The sequence below is a fragment of the Pristiophorus japonicus genome, chromosome 12 (genome assembly GCF_044704955.1).
Source record: "Pristiophorus japonicus isolate sPriJap1 chromosome 12, sPriJap1.hap1, whole genome shotgun sequence".
NCBI classification, from domain to species: domain Eukaryota; kingdom Metazoa; phylum Chordata; class Chondrichthyes; family Pristiophoridae; genus Pristiophorus; species Pristiophorus japonicus.
The window spans coordinates 187,015,440-187,039,602 of NC_091988.1; the positions used below are offsets into that span (position 1 = coordinate 187,015,440).

Below are 24,163 nucleotides of genomic sequence, written 5' to 3' on the forward strand. Positions count from 1 at the left end.
AAACATCATTCGTAAAGATGCAAAATAAATCAAAGCCGAATTATCTTTTTAAAACTAAAAGTGAAAAGCGCCAGTCATTTTCTGCTGGTATTTTTCTGACCCTGGTAATCTGGCCTCTCCGATGGCAGTGGCTAGGGATTTACAAGCAGGCGCCAACCTGTATCTACCTGGGTATTGGTAAGACCACACCTGGAGTACTGTGTACAGTTTTGGTCGTCTCATTTAAGGAGGGATATACTTGCATTGGAGGCAGTTCAGAGAAGGTTCACGAGGTTGATTTTTGAGATGGAGTTGTCTTGTGAAGAAAGGTTAAGCAGGTTGGGTCTATACTCGGAGTTTGGAGGCATGAGGGTTGATCTTCTTGAAGCGTGTGGGATTGTGAGGGGGTTTGGCAGGGTCGATGCTGAGAAGATGTTTCCCCTCGTGGGGAAATCTAGAACTAAGAGGCATAGTTTCAGAATAAGGGGTCACCCATTTAAAATGGAAATGAGGAGGAATTTCTTCTGAGGGTCGTGAATCTTTGGGATTCCCTACTCCAGAGAGCTGAGGAGGCTGGGTCATTGAATATATTCAAGTTGGAGATGGACAGATTTTTGGACGTAGAAACTTCGAGTCTGCACCGCCATTCAATGAGTTCATGGCTGAACATGCAACTTCAGTACCCCATTCCTGCTTTCTCGCCATACCCCTTGACCCCCCTAGTAGTAAGGACTACATCTAACTCCTTTTTGAATATATTTAGTGAATTGGCCTCAACAACTTTCTGTGGTAGAGAATTCCACAGGTTCACCACTCTCTGGGTGAAGAAGTTTCTCCTCATCTCGGTCCTAAATGGCTTACCCCTTATCCTTAGACTGTGACCCCTGGTTCTGGACTTCCCCCAACATTGGGAACATTCTTTCTGCATCTAACCTGTCTAAACCCGTCAGAATTTTAAACGTTTCTATGAGATCCCCTCTCATTCTTCTGAACTCCAGTGAATACAAGCCCAGTTGATCCAGTCTTTCTTAATATGTCAGTCCCGCCATCCCGGGAATCAGTCTGGTGAACCTTCGCTGCACTCCCTCAATAGCAGGAATAGAAACATAGAAAATAGGTGCAGGAGCAGGCCATTCAGCCCTTCTAGCCTGCACTGCCATTCAATGAGTTCATGGCTGAACATGAAACTTCAGTACCCACTTCCTGCTTTCTCGCCATACCCCTTGATCCCCCGAGTAGTAAGGACTTCATCTAACTCCCTTTTGAATATATTTAGTGAATTGGCCTCAACTACTTTCTGTGGTAGAGAATTCCACAGGTTCACCACTCTCTGGGTGAAGAAGTTTCTCCTCATCTCGGTCCTAAATGGTTTTACCCCTTATCCTCAGACTGTGACCCCTGGTTCTGGACTTCCCCAACATTGGGAACATTCTTCCTGCATCTAACCTGTCTAAACCCGTCAGAATTTTAAACGTTTCTATGAGGTCCCCTCTCATTCTTCTGAACTCCAGTGAATACAAGCCCAGTTGATCCAGTCTTTCTTGATAGGTCAGTCCCACCATCCCGGGAATCAGTCCGGTGAGTCTTCGCTGCACTCGCTCAATAGCAAGAATGTCCTTCCTCAAGTTAGGAGACCAAAACTGTACACAATATTCCAGGTGTGGCCTCACCAAGGCCCTGTACAACTGTAGCAACACCTCCCTGCCCCTGTACTCAAATAAGGGAGTCGAGGGTTATGGAGAACTGGCGGGGAAGTGGAGATAGGCCAGGATCTGATCAGCTATGGTCTTGAATGGCGGAGCAGGCTTGAGCTCCAGCTCCTAGTTCTTGTGTTCTAACCTACAGAACACTTCCTTCGCAGCTAGCTTGTAATTGATGCTGGAATGCGCCAACTTGATGATTTCCCCACAGAGAGTAATTGGCCGAAAAGGGTTAAACCCGTTGCTTTAAAAAAATTCTCCTCATCTTCCCTGGTTCTTTTGGCAATTATCTTGAATCTCTTTCCGGTGATTACCGCCCCTCATTCCAGTGGAAACCGTTTCTCCCTGTCTACTCTAAACCCTTCATAATTTTGAACACCAAAATTAAATCTCCCCTTCATCACCTCTACTCCAAGGAGATAACAATCCCAGCTTCTTGAATCTCTCCACATAGCTGAAGTTTGTCGTCCAGTGGTACCAGTCTAGTACATTTTCTCTGTGCCCCCACCCCCATGGTCTTGATGTCAATGTTCCGGTTAAGCTGTGCAGCCACACAGCAGACTGTGGATCCCTCGCAGGCCAATCTCCGCCATTTGAATGGAAAAAAGAACACTGACATTTTGAAAAATGAAAAACCCGTTCAAGGGGCCGTGCACCCAAAGAAAAATCAGAGGGAGCATTGCTTTCCTAAAGTGTGGCGCCCATAATTGAGCACGATACCCCAGCTGAGGCCCAACCAGTGATTTCTACAGATTTATTGTTCCCTCCTTGCTCCACGAGAGAGAAATTGGGGAGGGCCTGTGTTGGGGCGCTAACTTTTAAAAGTTTGAAAAATGAGTGCCCTGGCGCCATTGTTTTCAAACTTGTATGCGACGGTTGCGCTCCAGGCAGGAAGTGGAACGTGAAATCAAGCGCTCCACTTCCTTCCTGGAGCGGAAGAGGCGGCAGGTAGCCGAGCAGCGCTGCACAATGGGCCGTCCCACACTGCCGAGCTCAGAGGCTGCTTTCCTCCCTTAAAGTTATGGGCCATCGCTGCAGGCTCGACCCCCCCCCCCCAACGGCAGCCTGCGATCCGTCCCGATCAGCCCGGTGCGCTGCAGCAGAGTGCCGGGCTGATCGATCGCGGGCAGGAAACCGGGTTGTGCTTGCCTCGGCTACCTCGCCTTCAAGCATCGCCGCTCCCCACCCCCCACCCCCCCACCCCCCCCGGAAGCGCCCGGCCTCCCGACGTACTCCTCCTGCAGCTGTCGGTGTTTTTGCCCGGCAATGCTGCGCGGGGCGGAAACGAAGTTCGGGACCGGGGCGATGTGCACGACGATGATGTCACGATCTCCAGGCGAAGGTGATGGGGGCGCAACGTCACACCGCCGCCGCAAATCGCGCCGAATTTAGCGGGAGTCGCTGATCTCGCTGCGCCCGATCGCTAACCCATTTGCACCCCATTATCACCCCCTCCCCCGGAGGCGCAAAGGAGCTGAATTTCTCCCCGACATGTCTCGATTTATAAAGCGCAGAACTGCGTATGCGTTTCCAACAGCCTTATCAACTTGTCCTTCAAGGATTTGTGTATATGAACACCCTTTACAATTGTGCTATTTAAGTGTTACCAGGTTTTTGACGTCTCGGCGAAGCAGTGGACATTGATGTGACCTTTTCTCGTGCTTCATTCCAGGCACGTACTGAATCTTTGGGGAAAGCCTGATGAAGCAGCTAAGATCCTGAGCAACAACGCGGCTAAAGGCATCGCCGAAGGAATTGCAAAAGCCTGGCATATGTATGGGTCACCAGAGTAAGTAACATTTGAACTCGAGGACTGTCTGCAAACCAGTGACTATTGTGGGACGGGTGGTGGAAAAACAATCTCTGTCTAGAAGCAGTAATTTTAGTCACCCGATGGTCGGCAGATTTTCTATTGGGTGAACATGTGTTTTTCAAAAGTATCTTGTTTCTAATTTTCTCTGCAGAGCATTTGCCTCTTGTTTGAGGATGGTTCCACAAGTGTTGCTGGCTTTGTGGCCTTGCCCAGTAGTCATTCCTCGTGCGTGTGCGTGTGTGTGTGCATGTACGCCTAGACAATAGGTGTTAGCAGGCCATTCAACCGTGGGAGCCATTACCGCCAATCCTGATTTTAAGATTGCCTGATGGCACGGGTGTCAGCCGTGGCTCAGTGGGTAGCACTGAGTCAGAAGGTTGTGGATTCTCGTCCCACCTCAGGGACTTGAGCACAAAAATCTAGGCTGACACTCCAGTGCAGTGCTGAGGGAGTGCTGCACTATCGGAGGCGCAGTCTTCCGGATGAGATGTTAAACCGAGGCACCGTCTGCTCTCTTGCATGGCACTATTTCGAAGAAGAACAGGGGAATTCTCCGTGGTGTCCTGGCTAATATTTATCCCTCTACCAACATGACTAAAAAGAGATTATCACATTGCTGTTTGTGGGAGCTTGCTGTGCGCAAATTGGCTGCCGTGTTTCCGACATTACAACAGTGACTACACTCCAAAAGGAGTTGATTGGCTGTAAAGCGCTGTGCAGCGTTTTGAGGTCAAGAAAGGCGTTATATAAATGCAAGTCTTTATTTTCTTTCTTTCAGTACATACATTTCCAAAACTATCACCAGCTTGCAATCAGGAGTGGGATCACCTGCTAAAATTTTTTTCTCTCCGCCCCAGCCCCCTGTTTTGGAGGGAGAGATCAAATTTAGCGCCCTAAGCTCTGGCTCAGATCAGCAAACGCGGCGATAATCAGACTTGGGACTTGCTGATCTGAATAGCTCAGTTACATGCTCCCTGGACCAACTGAGCGCAAATAGCATTAAGTATTTATCTTCCGTTTATCATCCACATGTTGTCCTTTTGTCCAATTTCAACACGAAGCAAACATCAATTGACCCCACGAACTGTTATTATTCAATATTTAAAACTCTTTAGAGCACAATTTCAGACTGTTGATCAAGAATTATAAGCGGATTGATTGCTGTGACACTTAACTGTGCTGTTCTGTGTGTTTTATGCAGGGCAGTGGTTGTTTTCCTGATTGAAAAAGTCTCGAGGAATATCTTTGACCAACGCTGTTTGGAAATGGAGCTGTGGCATAAGTATGTGTTGCCTGGGGTAGGTTAGCGGGGCTTGGGTTTGGTTTAATTGGATAAATGACCACACTTGCCTTGCTGTAATAACTTCCATTGGGGCGGATTTAATACAGCAGGCAGGTTCCCTTTGTTCAGTCCTTCCGGTGAGATCACAAGTACACTTTAAAAAAAAAAATATATATTTTTTCGATTCCTCTGGAAATGTTGAGCAGTGTACACGTAGTGAAATCATTCCACCCTTCCCCACCAGAACATAAGAACATAAGAACAGGAGTAGGCCATCTAGCCCCTCGAGCCTGCTCCGCCATTCAATAAGATCATGGCTGATCTGATCGTGGACTCAGCTCCACTTAGCCGCCCTCTCCCCGTAACCCTTAATTCCCTTATTGCTTAAAAATCTATCTATCTGTGACTTGAAAACATTCAATGAGCCAGCCTCAACTGCTTCCTTGGGCAGAGAATTCCACATATTCACAACCCTCTGGGAGAAGAAATTCCTTCTCAACTCGGTTTTAAATTGGCTCCCCGGTATTTTGAGGCTGTGCCCCCTAGTTCTAGTCTCCCCGACCAGTGGAAACAACCTCTCTGCCTCTATCTTGTCTATCCCTTTCATGATTTTAAATGTTTCTATAAGATCACCCCTCATCCTTCTGAACTCCAAGGAGTAAAGACCCAGTCTACTCAATCTATCATCATAAGGTAACCCCCTCATTTCTGGAATCAGCCTAGTGAATCGTCTCTGTACCCCTTCCAAAGCCAGTATATCCTTCCTTAAGTAAGGTGACCAAAACTGCATGCAGTACTCCAGGTGTGGCCTTACCAATACCTTATACAGTTGCAGCAACACCTCCCTGCTTTTGTACTCCATCCCTTTCGCAATGAAGGCCAACATTCCATTTACCTTCCTGATTACCTGCTGCACCTGCAAACTAACCTTTTGGGATTCATGCACAAGGACCCCCAGGTCCCTCTGCACCACAGCATGTTGTAATTTCTCCCCATTCAAATAATATTCCCTTTTACTGTTTTTTTTTTCCCAAGATGGATGACCTCACACTTTCCGACATTGTATTCCATCTGCCAAACCTTAGCCCATTCGCTTAACCTATCCAAATCTCCTTGCAGCCTCTCTGAGTCCTCTATACAACCCGCTTTCCCACTAATCTTAGTGTCATCTGCAAATTTTGTTGCACTACACTCTGTCCCCTCCTCTAGGTCATCTATGTATATTGTAAACAGTTGTGGTCCCAGCACTGATCCCTGTGGCACACCACTAACCACCGATTTCCAACCGGAAAAGGACCCATTTATCCCGACTCTCTGCTTTCTGTTAGTTAGCCAATTCTCTATCCATGCTAATACATTTCCTCTGACTCCACGTACCTTTATCTTCTGCAGTAACCTTTTGTGTGGCACCCTATCGAATGCCTTTTGGAAATCTAAATACACCACATACATCGGTACACCTCTATCCACCATGCTTGTTATATCCTCAAAGAATTCCAGTAAATTAGTTAAACATGATTTCCCTTCATGAATCCATGTTGTGTCTGCTTGATTACATTATTCCTATCTAGATGTCCCGCTATTTCTTCCTTAATGATAGTTTCAAGCATTTTCCCCACTACAGATGTTAAACTAACCGGCCTATAGTTACCTGCCTTTTGCCTGCCCCCTTTTTTAAACTGAGGCGTTACATTAGCTGCTCTCCAATCCGCTGGTACCTCCCCAGACTCCAGAAAATTTTGGTAGATTATAACAAATGCATCTGCTATAACTTCCGCCATCTCTTTTAATATCCTGGGATGCATTTCATCAGGACCAGGGGACTTGTCTACCTTCAGTCCCATTAGTCTGTCCAGCACTACCTCCCTAGTGATAGTGATCCATCTCTAGGTCCTCCCTTCCCACATTCCTATGACCAGCAATTTTTGGCATGGTTTTTGTGTCTTCCACTGTGAAGACGGAAGCAAAATAATTGTTTAAGGTCTCGGCCATTTCCACATTTCCCATTATAAAATCCCCCTTTTCATCTAAGGGACCAACATTTACTTTAGTCACTCTTTTCCGTTTTATATATCTGTAAAAGCTTTTACTATCCGTTTTTATGTTTTGCGCAAGTTTACCTTCGTAATCTATCTTCCCTTTCTTTATTGCTTTTTTAGTTATTCTTTGCTGTTGCTTAAAATCTTCCCAATCCTCTAGTTTCCCAATAACCTTGGCCACCTTATACGCATTAGTCTTTGATTTGATACTTTCCTTTATTTCCTTGGTTATCCACGGCTGGTTATCTCTTCTCTTGCCGCCCTTCTTTTTCACTGGAATATATTTTTGTTGCGCATTATGAAAGAGCTCCTTAAAAGTCCTCCACTGTTCCTCAATTGTGCCACCGTTTAGTCCTTGTTTCCAGTCTACTTTAGCCAACTCTGCCCTCATCCCACTTTGGTCCCCTTTGTTTAAGCATAGTACGCTCGTTTGAGACACTACTTCCTCATCCTCAATCTGTATTACAAATTCAACCATATTGTGATCACTCATTCCGAGAGGATCTTTGACGAGGAGATCGTTTATTTTTCCTGTCTCGTTACACAGGACCAGATCCAAAATGGCTTGCTCCCTTGTAGGCTCTGTTACATACTGTTCTAAGAAACAATCCCGTATGCATTCTTTGAATTCCTCCTCCAGGCTACCCCCTGCGATTTGATTTGACCAATCGATATGTAGGTTAAAATCCCCCATAACTACTGCCGTTCCTTTTTCACATGCCTCCATTATTCCCTTGATTATTGCCCGCCCCACCATGAAGTTATTATTTGGGGGCCTATAAACTACGCCGACCAGTGACTTTTTCCCCTTACTATCTCTAATCTCCACCCACAATGATTCAACATTTTGTTCATTGGAGCCAATATCATCTCTCACAACTGCCCTGATATCATCCCTTATTAACAGAGCTACCCCACCTCCCTTCCCTTCCTGCCTATCTTTCCGAATCGTCAGATACCCCTGTACGTTTAATTCCCAGTCCTGGCCACCTTGCAACCATGTCTCTGTAATGGCCACCAAATCATACCCATTTGTAATGATTTGTGCCGTCAACTCATTTACTTTATTTCTAATGCTGCGTGCATTTAGGTCGAGTGTTTTAATACTAGTCTGCTGGCAAGTCAAAGGATCACATGTGTTGCCACCAGCCACAAATCATTGTCATTGAATTTGCAGTTTCTGTTGCTAAGCCTAATTGAAGGCTGCAAAGATTGGACAGAGCAGCAAAGTGGGAGCTTAAGTTATAAGATTTACTTTGCCAACAGTGAAAGTTTAAAAAAAAAAGTGAATACCCTCTCTAATGTATTTGGTTCATGGGTTCTTTGCTTAAGAATTCATAGCAACACATTCTAGTTCGTTTATTAACAAAGGTTTAACAATCACACTACACATTACCAGTTCATCATCATCATAGGCAGTCTCTGGAATCGAGGAAGACTTGCTTCCACTCTAAAAAATGAGTCCTTGGGTGGCTGAACAGTCCAATACGAGAACCACATTCCCAGGTGGGACAGATAGTTGTTGAGGGAAAGGGTGGGTGGGATTGGTTTGCCGCATGCTCTTTCCACTGTCTGCGCTTGATATCTACATGCTATCGGCTCAAGGTACTCAGCGCCCTCCCAGATGCACTTCCTCCACTTCGGGTGGTCTTTGCCCAGGGACTCCCAGGTGTCTTTGAGGATGTCCTTCTAACGTTCCCGCTGCCTACCTTTGGCTTGTTTGCCGTGAAGGCGTTCCGAGCAGAGCGCTTGCTTTGAGAGCCTTGTGTCTGGCATGCGAACGATGTGGCCTGCCCAGCGGAGCTGATCGAGTGTGGTCAGTGCTTCAATGTTGTTCATCCGCTAGGCTCACAACTGCATACCTCATCTTTTTTGACCTAGACCCAACTGACTGGGGTTTTATTGAGGCTTGTGAACATCACGTGACTGGCTAAGCCATTCACTTTGCAACAGCTCTACAACTATTTTGCTGCAACCAATCAAGTGACCCCTGGTTAAAGGGGGGGCACACACTCCAAAAATTTACAAGTGCCTCCTTGTTTTTTAGGCTTTTTTTTTGAGGGCACCAAAAATGCAAGTTATACAAGTGTCCCCTGGCTAAAAGGCACTAAACCCGACGCAATAAACAAATTAAACTTTGGCAGTAACTTAAATCAAATCAAAATTTGGTTGCCGGAGGTGATGATGCACTCCACTCCCTCTGGCACCCACCTCTCATCAGCTGTACAAACCAGTGAGCATACTCACAGATACAGACATTACACCCATTAAGTATTATTGCTTGTATATCACAAGTGTCATGGGGAGCACTCTGGACTTTGAATCCAGTGATCCGAGTTGAAACCTCGGTGGAACCTGAATTCTGACACCAAGAGAGTAGTTTTGCTCTTCCCCACAAATAGAAACAGAGGCCATTAACAAGAAATCCAATACGAAACCTCTTTACCCAGAGAGTGGTGAGAATGTGGAACTCGCTGCCACAGGGAGTGGTTAAAGCGAATAGTATCGATGCATTTAATGGGGAGGCTTGACAAGCATATGAGGGAGAAGGGAATAGAGGGTCATGTTGATTGATTCAGATGAAGAAACATGGGAGGAAGTTCGAGTGGAGCATAAACGCCGGCATAGCCTGGTTGGGCCAAATGGCCTGTTGCTGTGCCGTATATCCTATGTAACCCTACGTAAAAAGTGAGAGACCGACAAACAGGCACAGAAATAGTTGGAAAAAAATCATAGAAATTTACGTCACAGAAGGAGGCCATTCAGCCCATCGTGTTTGCTGACCAAAAAAGAGCCATCCAGTCTAATCCGCTTCCCAGCTCTTGGTCCGTAGCCCTGTAGGTTACAGCACTTCAGGTGCATCTCCAAGTACTTTTTAAATATGGTGAGGGTTTCTCCCTCTACCACCCTTTCGGGCAGTGAGTTCCAGACCCCCACCACCCTCTGGGTGAAAAAAGTTCTCCTCAACTCCCCTCTAATCCTTCTACCAACTACTTTAAATCCAAGCCTCTTGGTTATTGACCTCTCTGCTAAGGGAGGGGGAATGTGGGGGAAGGAAGAGAATGCAAAGTTAGCCTTTTACATTATGAATCCTTCTCCTTTCCCATTTGATGTTTGACGTTTTTAAAGTGTGTGTGTGTGTGGGGGGGGGGGGGGGGCTGCATTTTTCCAGTGCTATGTCTGCTGTGTGACAATTGATAAACTGTTTAATTTCATTTCGCTTTATCTTGTACAGACACATTCGTGTGGTAAGGAGGCAGACTCTGGAGATAAACGAGAGGGGGAGTTTGGATGATCACAAAAGACTTTTCATGTGAGTTTTTTTTTCTTGTCGTTTCCTGGCTGTAATATAAAGGATTCGGTCTAGTCGACTCAAGCCACCTGCTCGACAGGAATAACTTGGCAAAATAATCATCTTTACTTTTAATTCCTATTCAATATGCTTTGGTTGGAGTTCTGTAGGGAACAAATACTCATATACTTTAAAAGTTTTCTCTTGGTTGGATTTGGTTCGTTACAATTTAACAGACGATATCCAATTTACAGAAAGTACAATTATCAGCGTCAACACATGAGGGAGAAAGGAATAGAAGGGTAAGTTGATGGGGTGAGATAAAGTAGAGTGGGAAGAGGCTCGTTTGGAGCATAAACACTGGCATGGACCGGTTGGGCTGAACGGCCTGTTTCTGTGCTGTACAATTATATCTAATACAGTTTGGCCGTATATTAACTTTTTTTTAATAAATGGGTAGGCATTTCGGTTGGTCCATTCTGCCATTTTGTATAAAGCCATATTCAGCAGCGTGCTCGCCTGCAGTGCCGGTGACCGTGAGCTGATTTAAAAATTAAAGTTTGAAGAAGTTTTGTAACTGTAACGGATGTCCATGTTGTGTTAATGTTTAGAGATGGCTACGAAGTTGCAGTTGTTTACTTTCGCACTGGATATTGTCCCGAGGATTACCACAGCGAAGAGGTTGGTGTACGGCTTTTTGCTCTCTCCACTTTCTGATGACTCTTGCTCACTGGCCAGGCCAATAGCAACACCTTGGTTAAAGCCCACTAACTCTTAACAAAGACCGGAGTTCAAACGTGGGGCTTTCTTGGTTTATGTGGCACAGATATTCACTGGATAAACACACCGAGCCATGGCAGGGTGGGGAGGGGGCAGCCTTTTTAGACACAAGAACATAAGAAATAGGAGCAGGAGTAGGCCATTTGACCCCTCGAGCCTGCTCCGCCATTCAGTAAGTTCATGGCTGATCTTTGACCTCAATTCCATTTTCCTGCCCGATCTCCATATCCCTTGATTTCCCCTCGAGTCCAAAAATCTATCGTTCTCAGTCTTGATTTACTCAACAACCCAGCATCCACAGCCCTCTGGGGCAGAGAATGCCAAAGATTCACAACCCTCCGAGTGAAGAAATTCCTCCTCCTCTTGTCTTAAATGGTCAACCCCTTATCCTGAGACTAAGCCCTCTAGTTCTGGACTCTCCAGCCAGGGGAAACAGCCTCTCGGCATCTACCCCGTCAATCCCATTCCTCTCTCCCAGGAATCAATCAATTTGACTTCCATGAAATGTTGCATTCGTCGAGGTAGGCTGGTGATTTTTAACAAAAGAGAGCAAAAATGGCCATGTGGAGAGTGCTATTGTTTGGAGGCTCGGAAGCAGGACACTTGCCTGCCTGCCCTTTTGGCTGGAACATGCTATCGGAGAATGGTAACAGCACAGAAGGAGGCCATTTGACCCATTGTGCCTGTGCTGGCACTTTGAAAGAGCTATCCAGTTCGTTCAACCCCTCTGCACTTTCCCCACAACTCTGCCAATGTTTTCCTCTTCGTGTACTTATCCAGTTCCCTTTTGAATCTGCTTCCATTTTAGGCAATGTATTCTAGATCACTACAACTAGTGTTTAAAAAATATATAATATATATAATACCTCATCTCTGGTTCTATTGCCAATTACCTTTAAAATATGGTGTGTACTGGGGAGCCCTAAGGAGAGGTGGCCAAGTTATACAATAAAATGACTTCAAAAATGATCTTTGATTGAAGAAGATCGAGGCAGCTGTACTCTGCTGATTCCATATAAATGGTTATTAAAGCAGCAATGCACTTGTTTAGACTTCTGGGCTGACAGCATATTGTATGAAGACTTGGACCTTGTCAGATAAATGTCAGCTGTGGCTCAGTGGCTAGCACGCGTGACTGAGTCAGAAGGTTGTGGGTTCAAGCCCGAATCCGGAGAGTTGGGCACAAAATCCAGGCTGACACTCCAGTGCTGTGCTGAGGGAGTGCTGCATGATCGGAAGTGCCGTCCTTTGGAGGAGATGTTAAACCGAGGCACCGTCTGCTCTCTCAGGTGGACGTAAAAAATCCCATGGCACTATTTCAAAGGAATTATCTCCTGTGTCCTGGCCAATATTGATCCCTCCACCAACATCACTAAAACAGATTATGTGGTCATGGTCACATTGCTGTTTGTGTGACCTTGAATATTGGCTGCCGCATTTCCTACATTGCAATATCGGAAATACTTTATCGGTAAACGGATGTCCCGAGGTCACGCAAGGCACTATATAAATGCAAGTCTTTCTTTGACAGTCAGTATTTTTTCACTCTCCCTGCCTCTTCCAACTCAGTCAACAGGTCAGCTGACTCCTTCACAGAGCCAATGTCCTTCAAAATGGCCCCCTCTCTAATACTTCTCTCCAGTGCTTTCGCGCAATCTCTTTGTGCAAAAATAATTCTCCATTCCCTTTTCTAACATCTTCCACATTCTGTAATCAGTATTTTGAAATTGTTACGACCAAATATATAGAAGGTGGTGACAAGGTTGGGAGGTAGGCGAGCGGACACCAGCATCTGCAGACCCGCAAGTCCCGCTTCGGTTCTGTTTAAAATAATGGACTAGACTATCGGGCATAAAGGCGAGTTCTGTGTCCCATTTAGAGTTAAGCTAGTTAGGAGGAATTTTTTTCATACAAAGGGGTAGTGGAAATCTGGAATTCTCTTCCCCCTGGGGGTTAATTGAAGCTTTCAAGACTGAGATCAATAGGGAGCCTGGAAAAAGTTAGAAGATAGTAAATGGTTAATCTGGAATCCTACCAATATTAAACAGTAGGAGCAGGACAAGGATTCAGACGAGCAAGTGGGTAAATTTAGATCCGACAGTCAGGAAGTTCTACTTCATGCAGAGATTGATTAAAACTTGCAGTAGGCTTCCACGTGGAATGGTGGAAGCAAAACTCTGGAATCCTGTCAGAAGCAACTGAGGGTAATTGTAAGTCGATCGTTTGGTTTCTTTGGGCGTATGAATTAAGATGGACTCGACGCAGCCACCTAGTGGCCAGGGCTTGCATCTACATCAATTGAAATGGGAATGTTAGAAGAAAGAATGACTTGCATTTATATAGCGCCTTTCACAACCACTGGACGCCTCCTAGCGCTTTACAGTTAATGAAGTACTTTTGAAGTGTAGTCACTGTTGTAATGTGGGAAACGCGGCAGCCAATTTGCGCACAACAAGCTCCCACAAACAGCAATGTGATGATGACCAGATAATCTGTTGCTTTAGTGATGTTGATTGAGGGTTAAATATTGGCCAGGACACCGGGGATAACTCCCCTGCTCTTCTTCGAAATAGTGCCGTGGGATCTTTTGCGTCCAACCTGAGAGCAGAAGGAATGAGGGTGCTACCTACTGAGCCATAGCTGACAAGTCACCATTGTCGAGCTAGACATTTACGATGGCAAACCTTGATGGAAAAACGTGACCAGAAATTGTGTCAAGATGACACAAGGACTGTGACCAGGGCACGCGCACCTTGCCATGGCCGTGTCCGCCGTGGCTCAGTTGGTATCCCTTTCGCCTCTGAGTCAGCAGATTGTGGATTTGAACACTAGTCTAGGCTGACACTCCAATGCAGTGCTGAGGGAGCGCTGCACTATCGGATGAGACGTTAAACCGAGGTCGCTTCTGCTCTCCCAGGATTCTGTGACACTATTTCGAAGAAGAGCAGGGGAGTTCTCCCCAGTGTCCTGGGCCAATATTTATCTCTCAATCAACATCAGTAAAGCACCAGATTATGTGGTTATTGTCACGTTGCAGTTTGTGGGGGCTTGCTGTGTGCAAATTGGCTGCCACGTTACCTGCATTACAGCAGTGACTACACTTCAAAAGTACTTAATTGGCTGTGAAGCACTTTGGGAAATCCTGAGGTTCCTGAAAGGCGCTATATAAATGCAAGTCTTTTTACACAAAATTCTTAATATCGATTTGTCCTTTAACACAGCATAATATATCCATTTTTCCCCCCATCTTCCGCTTAGTGTTGGGAAGCACGATTGTTGATTGAGCGTTCCAAAGCAATTAAATGCCCGGATATTGCCACCCACCTGGCGGGGACCAAGAAAGTACAACAGGAGTTAACGCGCCCCGGAGTTGTGGAGAAGTTCCTGCACGATTGCCCAATATCTGTTGACCGAATCCGTGCCACCTTCGTCGGTCTGTACAGCATCGATGAGGTAAAGAAAGTTGCTCCATACCATTGCAACAGATTCTAAACTAGTCTGCTCTTTCTGGGAGTGGGAGGGGAAGTTGCTTGTGACTGGTTACACAAAACGGTAGATGCTGCCACCTAATGGCGAGATGTTTAAAGAAAGTGGTGTTGCACGCGGAGGTTTGCGATACGAATACAGGCACGTGGAATGAAACAAGAACTGTTGATCCTCCACTGTTTGTAATTGGCAGCAGCAGCTCCCACTCTGTTTTGATAACCGAGTTTTCCCTCACAAAAATGCACTTCAGACTGTGATCCTGAAATATTCCTGTCTGTCTCACTCGTGGAAATGTATATTTTATCCTGAGTGCATTGTAAGGGAGGTCCTATGAAAATAGAGTAGGAAATGGTGCAGGAGAGTTATTTAGATTAGCATTTTGCAGGTTGGGCCTATACACATTGGCGTTCAGAAGAATGAGAGGTGATCTTATTGAAACCTATAAGATAATGAGGGGGCTCGACAAGTTGGATGCAGAGAGGATATTTCCACTGATAGGGGAAACTAAAACTCGGGGATAGTCTCAGAATAAGGGGCTGTCCATTTAAAACTGAGTTGAGGAGGAATTTCTTCTGAGGGTTGTAAATCGATGGAATTCTCTGCCCCAGAGAGCTGGGGAGGCTGGGTCATTGAATTTATTTAAGGCGGAGATAGACAGATTTTTGAGCGATTTAAGGGAATAAAAGGGTTATGGGGAGTGGGTAGGGAAGTAGAGCTGAGTCCATGAGAAGATCAGCTATGATCTTATTGAATGGCGGAGCAGGCTCGAGGAGTCGAATGGCCTACACCTGCTCCTATTATGTTCTTGCGTCCTTCTGAGCCAATAATATTTCTCACTAATGCACTGATCGCACCCTTTATTATCAGTGCTACCCCACCTCCTTTTCCTTTTTGTCTGTCCTTCCAAGTTGTCAAATACCCCTGAATGTTTAATTCCCAGTCCTGGTCACTTTGCAACCATGTCTCTAACGGCTACCAAATCATACCTATTTGTACCTATTTGTGCTGTCAACTCCTATTTTGTTCTGAATGCTGCGTGCATTCAGATAAAGAGCTTTTAAATTTGTTTTTTTTACCATTTTTTTTCCTGCTTTGACCCCACTTTCTGATCCACCTTTTATATTTATACATTCTGTCCCTTCCTGACACGCTCTGGTTTTCATTTCCTCCAGTGCTACCCTGCTCTATTGCCTTCTCCTTATTCTTTGACTTTTAAATTTTCGCGCACCTGAATCCTCCTTAACACCGCCCCCCCCCCCTCCCCCACTAATTTGTTTAAAGCCCTCTCCACAGCCCTAGTTATTTGATTCGTCAGGACACTAGTCCCAGCACAGTCTAAGTGGAGCCCGTCCCAACGGAACAGCTCCCTCTTACCCCAGTACTGGTGCCAGTGTCCCACAAACCAAAACTCATTTCTCCCACACCAAACCTTGAGACACATGTTTAATTCTCTGATCTTATTCCCCCTATGCAAATTTGCTTGTGGCTCGGGTAGTAATCCAGAGATTAATACCTTTGTGGTTCTGCTTTGTAATTTAGCCCCTCGCTGCTTATAATCCCTCAGCAGAACCTCCTTTCTTTGTCCTACCTATGTTGTTGGTACCCACGTGGACCATGACAACTAGATCTTCCCCCTCCCATTCCAAGTTCCTCTCCAGCCAAGTGGAGATGTCCTTAACCCTGGCACCGGGCAGGCAACACAGCCTTCGGGACTCATGCTCTCAGCAGCAGAGAACTGTATCTATCCCCCGAATGATACTGTCCCCTACCACTACAATGTTTCTTTTTATTTCCCCCACTTGAGTGGCCCCCCCGTACAACAATGCTGTGGTCAGTTTGCTCATCCGCCCTGCAGTCCCTGCTCTCGTCCACACAGCGAGTAAGAGCCTCGAACATGTTGGACAAGAGCAAGGGCCGAGGCTCCTCCATCACTACCTCCTGAGTCCCCATACCTGCCTCGCTTGTAGTCACACCCTCCTGTCCCTGACCACGGACCAAATCTGAATTAATTAATTAATCTAATTGGTGTGACTAGTTCCTGGATCGCGGCGTCCCGATAACTCGCACACCCCCCCCCCCCTCCCCTGGCCCCGGATGTGTCGCAGTGTCTGCAGCTCATCAACACGGAGCTGAAGTTCCTCAAACTGCAGACACTCGCTGCAGATGTGGTCGCTGTGGACCTCAATGGGGTCAACCAGCTCTCACATGCAACAGCAGTAACATATCGTCTGCCCTGACATCTCTAATGTACTTAATTAATTAGACTTAAGTTTTTAGTTATTAATCCCAGCCCCGAATTTATAGCAAGAAAAGAGAGAGAAAAACTCACCAACTAACTGGCCAATCACTTTCCTGCCTTCCTATGACGTTGGATGTATTTGCCCTGTTCTCCATTGTCGCCCTCCCTTACCTGCTCGTGCTGTTCCCTGTGGTGGCTGGCTGCTGCTGCTGCTTTTATCCCCGCTGTCGGTTGCTGCTCCCTCACAGGTCAGGTCGGGCAGGTGAGCGAGGTTCTGTAACCCAGAATACCCTTGCCTAACAAAAATCTATCGGTCTCCGTTTTGACATTTTGAATTGTCCCCCAACAGCTTTTTTTTTTGTGGGGTGGGGTTGCGGGGGGGAGGGGAGGAATAGAGTTCCAGAATTCTAGCACCACCCTTTGTGTGAAGTGCTTCTTGACATCACCTCTAACTTTAAGGTTATGTCCCCTTGTTCTGACTTTCCCCACCACAGAATCACAGAATGGTTACAGCACAGAAGGAGGCCATTCGGCCCATCGAGCCCGTGCCGGCCCTCTGCAAGAGCACCTCAGCCAGTCCCACTCCCCTGCCCTTTCCCCGTAACCCTGCAAATTTCTTCCTTCGGGTACTTATCCAACTCCCTTTTAAAAGCCACGATTGAGTCTGCCTCCACCACCCCTTCAGGCACTGAATTCGAGATCCTAACCACTCGCTGCGTAAAGAAAGTTTTTCCTCATGTCACCTTTGGTTCTTCTGCCTTCACCTTAAATCTGTGTCCTCTGGTTCTCGACCCTTCTGCCAATGGGAACAGTCTCTCTCTATCTACTCTGTCCAGACACCTCATGATTTTGAACACCTCTATCAAATCTCCTCTCAACCTTCTCTGCTCCAAGGAGAACAGCCCCAGCTTCTCCGGTCTATCCACGTAACTGAAGTCCCTCGTCTCTGAAACCATTCCAATAAATCTTTTCTGCACCCTCTGTCTCTGTCTCTCTCTCCTCTTTCTCTTTTTCTCTTTTTCTCTTTTTCTCTTTTTCTCTTTTTCTCTTTTTCTCTTTCTCTTTCTCTTTCTCTTTCTCTCTCTCTCTACCTTATCAACTCCTTTAATCATCTTAAACACCTCAATTAGATCACCCCTTAATTTTCTATACTCGAGGGAATAAAAGCCGAGTCAATGCAGACCCAGGAAGTCGAAGCTTCAGATCATCCCCACAGTCTGTGCTGCAGCATCTAAGCTCAATTAGGCAGCAGCAGGAGTGCCTGACGCGTGTGCTCTTACATAAGAACATAAGAAATAGGAGCAGAAGTATTCCATTTGGCCCCTCGAGCCTGCTCCGCCATTCAATAAAATCATGGCTGATCTGATCCTGGCCTCAACTCCACTTCCCCGCCCGCTCCCCGTAACCCTTGACTCTCTTATCGTTCAAAAATCTGTCTATTTCCCACCTCCTTCACATGAATACAGGAACAAACTCAATAGTGATGTATCTTGAAGCTTGCTAACGCAGTGTCGAGGCTCATGTATGAAATGGCTGCTTGGGTAAGGTATCAGAGGATACCCACAAGAGGAGTTGATGCCCAGTGGTAGAATTGGTGTGGAGGGATGGGGGTGGGTGGGGAGAATGGGAAGAAAAGGGAGAGGAAGTGTTCCCGAGTGAGGGTACTTGGAGGTCCGTTTGTACACGGGCAACTCAACTCCAACCCAACTGAGTGCTTCAGGGGAGGAAGGAATGGAGGAGAAAATTAGAGGATGGGGAGGAGAGGGAAGATTTTGAGCAGCAAGTGGGTATACCCACATGAGCAAAGCAGTCAGTGTGAAGATAAAACCGGTTCTTAGCAAATGGAGGAACATTAACCTGCAAGTTAACACTTGCCAGGCACCTCCAGAAACGATTAATAATTTAACTAGAATTTTCTCTCTGGTGACAGGGTCCTGAGGGTGATGCAATTATAGCGCAAGCAATGGAAGAACCAGAACGCTTTGTGCTGAAACCACAGAGGGAGGGAGGAGGTAAGATGATGTTGAGCTCTTATTTTAAATCCGAGGCCAAATTTTCCAATGGTGCTCGGGGCTCAAAGGATCACCTGGGCGCAGTGCCGAGAGGAAAATTGGATAAGGATACCGTCTTATACGAAAGACGTCACTTCCGACAGTGCAGCACTCCCTCAGCACTGCACTGGAATGTCAGCCTGGATTTATGTGCTCAAAGTTCCTGGAGTGAGACTTGAACCCACAACCTTCTGACTCCGAGGCGAGAGTGCTACCTGCTGAGTCACCGCTGACATGGAGTTTGAAGCTCCGCTCAGGGTCCACACCGAAGTTATTGGTCTGAGGGAGCTGTCCAGGAGGCAGGTGTTGTGGTGCAGAGCTTATGGCCAGAGGTGAACAAAGATGGCTCTCGTCTTGCCGATGTTGTGTTGAAAGGAAATTCTTGTTGATCCAGGACTTGTTACTGGCAAAGCAGTCGGATAAACATAGTGGTGCTGAAGGAGTGATGGGGGAGTGAAATTGGGTTTGGGAAGCATGTAGATGAGGAATAGGAGGGGACCAAGAATGCATTTGTGGACTGCACCCAATATGACCACATGGTGGTGGGAGACGCCATTACAGGAGATGTGCCAGCTGCATTAGGGCAGGTCAGAGTGGCAGCAAGCTAGGGCACAATCGGAGATAGAGCGCACTCAGAACCTACCTTTTCAATCATGTCTTCAGTTCCCTCCTGTAATGTATTTGCTTCATGGGTTCTTTGCTTAAGAATTCATAACAACACATTGCTATTAACAACTAGTTGGTTTATTAGCAAAGGTTTATCCATCATACTACACATTATCAGTTCATCCACCAGGCTCACAACCACCTGCCTCGTCATTGGTCGCCCCAAACTCAACTGGCTGGGGTTTTATTGAGTCTTGTGAACATCACATGACTGGCTAAGCCACTCCCAATTCAACAGTTCTACCAACCTGTGAACTCACAGGTGCCCACATTACACCTCCCCTCATTCTGCTCCATTCATTTTTTTTCTCTACCTCTTGTGAAACATCCTGGGGTGTTTGCTACATATCGAAATGCATGTTGTCCATTTAAAGGATGGAACCATTGGTTGGCGGAAGTAGATGTTATATATATATATATTTTTTTCTGACCAAGGTGTTGTGTATTTAATTCACGCTCTTCACGTTGCTGTCAGGAAACAACATTTTTGGAGAAGAGCTCAGGCAGCTTCTTGGAACCATTAAAGACGGGCCAACGAGATCAGCGTATATCCTGATGGACAGGATCAAGCCGCAGGTATTGAAGAATTACTTGCTGCATCAAGGAGCCGCTTTGAAGCTGTCGGAGTGTGTGGTTGAGTTGGGAGTGTTTGGAGTCTACATCCGGTAAGGAAAGATCTTGATTTCTTGTCAATTGCGCTCTGTCCTTTCTCACTCCGCCCTCACTCCCATTTTCTGCTGCAGGTGCTCACTCAGTTGGTCACCTGTGGGTCCAAGCTCCGCGCCCAAGCCCCAGATCGACACTGCAGAGGGCGCCAGCCTTCAGATACGGTCTGTTCTAGTGGGTTAGGCATTTGAAGGCAAACTGGGAGTTCTCCCAGTGTCACGGCCAACACTGCTCTGATCTATACCAATATTACTAGGAATGGCAGGATAAATTCTGAGAGATTGTTTCCCCTGGCTGGAGATTCTAGAACTAGGGGGCATAGTCTCAGGGTAAGGGGTCGGCTATTTTGGACTGAGATGAGGAGGAATTTCTTCACTCAGAGGGTTGTGAATCTTTGGAATTCTCTGCCCCAAAGAGCTGTGGATGCTCAATCGTTGAATGTATTCAAGGATGAGATCGATACATTTTTGGACTCTAGAGAATCAAGGGATATGGAGATCGGGCGGGAAAGTGGAGTTGAGGTTGAAGAGCAGCCATGGTCTTATTAAATGACGGAGCAGGCTCGAGGGGCCGTATGGCCTACTTCTGCCCCTGATTCTTATGTTCTTATCATTCATTGCAGTTATGGGATCTTGCTGCATGAAATATAGCGGCCAGTTTGCCTATGTAACAACACTCGCTGCTTTACAAAATAATTATTTGAATGTGAAGTGCTTTAAAATGTACCCGAGAGACTCTTTCTTGGACTCTCACTGCGGCATTATGTTGCAGGGATGAGCAGACCACCAGAACCTTTGCGTGTAAACCGGCTTTTCAGCCACGTGTGGCCCATTCTGATCCTGTCTCGGATAAGGGATCGATAGATTTTTGAATATTGAGGGAATCAAGAGATATGGGGATAGTGCAGGAAAGTGGTGTTGAAGTCGAAGTTCAGTCATGATCTTATTGAATGGGAGAACAGGCTCGAGGGGCCAAACTCGTGCTCCTAATTCTTCTGTTCTTCTGTCCCCTCTGGTTATAGCTGGCGGGTTCATGCGAAAACAATTTGCCCGTTGCACGCGATGGCGGGGTAGCGCTGTTACAGTACTCTATATCCTGTAGATCGCTAGTGAAGTCATGTTTGTGACTGCAGTCTGACTTTAGTACAAACTGCAACCCCACACCACTTACAGGCAACGTTCCCTTTAAGCTGCGCAATTGCGAAACTGTTTGGCGCTCCCGTGCAGGCCGCTTGCCGGCTTTACAATAGGAAAAACCCGCGCATGGGCCGCGCAGCCCCTTAAAGGGGCCATGCACTCTCAATAAAATTAAAGTGAGCGTTGCTTACTGGGATTTAAAACGGTTTAACAATGCCCAGTTACCCATTGAGTAAAGAGGTGCTACTTTTTGTGCTTCATTGTAACTTAACGAGGTGCCAGCTCGTAAACACAGCTGTTCCTGCACAAAATAAACAGAGTGTTTGAGATGCTCTAACCAACCACTTTGAAATAGCCATTAATGCAAATGTCTAATAGTTTTTCGCTTTTTTTGGCCGATATAAGCGACTGCCCGTTATAAATGTGGATGTCTATAGAGAGGTTTTCAAAGGGCTAGTGTTGTGTCTTTTGGTGTGTGCTTGTGATGGTTGTGCTTCTTGTGACAGGTGGCAGGGTAAGGAACCACAGCAGGAATATGTTTTTTTTTTAATCAAAATTTATTTCTGCCAGTCTGGAGTGCAATTGAAAGGAGATTGAAATGAGCTGTCTGCTGTTCACTCGAAAGCTTAGCAAACCTCTTGACCGTGAGCTGCTGATCAGTAAGAGAAGCCGAGATGCTCCGCTGCTTTGTTGAGGGTTGTTGTACAACAAGCACGGTGCGGAGAGAGCGGTGCACGTTTCCTGGGTGGTTGCGGCGGTACTTCCCGGAGGGCCCCTCTATGGTCTGTGCGCCTGAATTCAGGGTGGAGCAGAAAGAGTGTTGGGAAGAGGCAAATCGAACAAAGTAACTGTTCCGACTGCCCCCGCTGTAAGTTCATGTGCGCCGCTTTTTGGCCAAGGACAAAACTCTGCTCCATAGTTGGCGAGTTTAGTAAAACCGATGTTCCCCGGAAGCTGCGTTTCAGTCTGCACGGCCCGTTTCTTTAGGTGCGCGGTCCCTTTAAATTTCCGCGCATGCGCGGCACTTGCAGTGGAGAAACCGGTGAGCGGTGTGTGCAGGATCCTTGTGATTGCTTCGAGGGAATATTGCTGGTAATGCTCTTGGTCAAGGCTCTCGCATGTAGAATTGCCAATTTAGGGCAAGATTTGGCTGGGTGTGCACGTCTATCTATGGCATAAAAACAGAGAACGTTGGAAATCTCAGCGGGTCAGGCAGCATCTGTGGAGAGAGACAGAGTTAACATTTCAGGTCGATGACACTTTGTCAGAAGGGTAAGGAACCACCCGCAGGAATATGTGCTCTCTTTTTTTGGAATTAAATTTTGTATCTCCACTTGTATATATGGCACTCTGCCTCAACAAGGAGTCAATACCTTCAGCAGAGGAAGAGCATAAGAACATTAGAAATAGGAACAGGAGTAGGTCATACGGCCCCTCGAGCCTGCTCCGCCAATTAATATGATCATGGCTAATCCGATCATGGACTCAGCTCCACTTCCCTGCCTGCTCCCCATAACCCCTTATTCCCTTATCGTTTCAGAAACTGTCTATTTCTGTCTTAAATTTATTCAATGTCCCAGCTTCCACAGCTCTCTGAGGCAGCGAATTCCACAGATTCACAACCCTCTGAGGAAATTTCTCCTCAAATCATTTTTAAATGGGCGGCCACTTATTCTAAGATCATGCCCTCTAGTTCGAGTCTCCCTCATCAATGGAAACATCCTCTCTGCATCCACCTTGCAAAGCCCCCTCATATTCTTATACGTTTTGATAAGATCACCTCTCATTCTTCTGAATTCCAGTAAGTAGAGGCCCAACCTACTCGACCTTTCCTCGTAAATCAACCCCCTCATCTCCGGAATCCACCTCTTGAACCTTCTCTGAACTGCCTCCAAATATATCCTTTTGTAAATATGGAAACCAAAACTGCACACAGTATTCCAGGTGTGGCCTCACCAATACCCTGTATAACTGTAGCAAGACATCCCTGCTTTTATACTCCATCCCCATTGCAATAAAGACCAAGATACCATTGTCCTTCCTGATCACTTGCTGTACCTGCATACTATCCTTTTGCGTTTCATGCACAAGTACCCCCAGGTCCCGCTGTACTGCGGCACTTTAATCTTTCTCCATTTAAATAATAACTTGCTCTTTGATTTTTTTTTCTGCCAAAGTGCATGACCTCACACTTTCCAACATGATACTCCATCTGCCAAATTTTTTCCCACTCACTTAGCCTGTCTATGTCCTTTTGCAGATTTTGTGTGTCCTCCTCACACATCGCTTTTCCTCCCACCTTTGTATCGTCAGCAAACTTGGCTACGTTACACTCGATCCCTTCTTCCAAGTTGTTAATTTAGATTGTAAATAGTTGGGGTCCCAGCACTGATCCCTGCAGCACCCCACGAGTTACTGATTGGCAACTAGGAAGGGAGGAAATTGGGTGGGGCGGGGGGGGGGGGTAGCTGGGAGATAAAAAGGTGTGTCACGTAGATTTGTGTTTGTTTTTTTTCCCTCCCTGTTAACTCTCCGTGTTTCTATCTTTATAGGAGGTGTGATGAATATGTCATGAACAGAAGCACAGGCCACCTGCTGCGCACAAAGAGCACCGAGTTTGCTGATGGCGGAGTTTCTGCTGGGGTGGCGGTCCTGGACACGCCCTATCTTACCTGAGCTTGCAGATCGCCTGAAGTGTGTACAGAAGGCAGCATTAAAATTACAATGGTTCAGTAGAAATGTTTTCCCATCCTTTCGCTTGAGCTGGGGTTTGTGGAGGGGGTGGTGGTGGTGGGGGTAGGGGGGGATAGGCTGTTCACGACCAAAGATTTATCATCACCTTTCAGTTTGGACAGAAAGGACCAAGACAATCGAAAACTGGGGAATAAAGTGAAAGATCAGTTGTTGTTTACGGTGCTGGCAGTGCCCGATAAAAGGAAAATAATTACTGGGGCAGCGTTCAGTGTTCCCTCCAAGTTGCAAGCATGCACGAACGTGCAGTAATCTGCAGTAATCTCCCAATCCTCACCTCCTC

At 46.4% G+C, this 24,163-nt stretch overlaps 1 protein-coding gene across 1 annotated transcript in view; it reads left to right on the plus strand.

Annotated features, from left to right (window-relative positions):
* The window catches only part of gss (glutathione synthetase), a 44,390-nt gene extending 20,522 nt beyond the window's left edge, over positions 1-23,868 (plus strand). The window contains exons 6-13 of the mRNA XM_070896273.1: positions 3,352-3,468; positions 4,694-4,774; positions 10,049-10,126; positions 10,717-10,786; positions 14,144-14,338; positions 18,541-18,622; positions 19,803-19,992; positions 23,682-23,868. Of these exons, the coding sequence (XP_070752374.1) occupies positions 3,352-3,468; positions 4,694-4,774; positions 10,049-10,126; positions 10,717-10,786; positions 14,144-14,338; positions 18,541-18,622; positions 19,803-19,992; positions 23,682-23,805 (937 nt within the window). The 3' untranslated portion in view covers positions 23,806-23,868. The remainder of the gene's footprint in view (positions 1-3,351; positions 3,469-4,693; positions 4,775-10,048; positions 10,127-10,716; positions 10,787-14,143; positions 14,339-18,540; positions 18,623-19,802; positions 19,993-23,681) is intronic.
* The last annotated feature ends 295 nt before the right edge of the window (positions 23,869-24,163 follow it).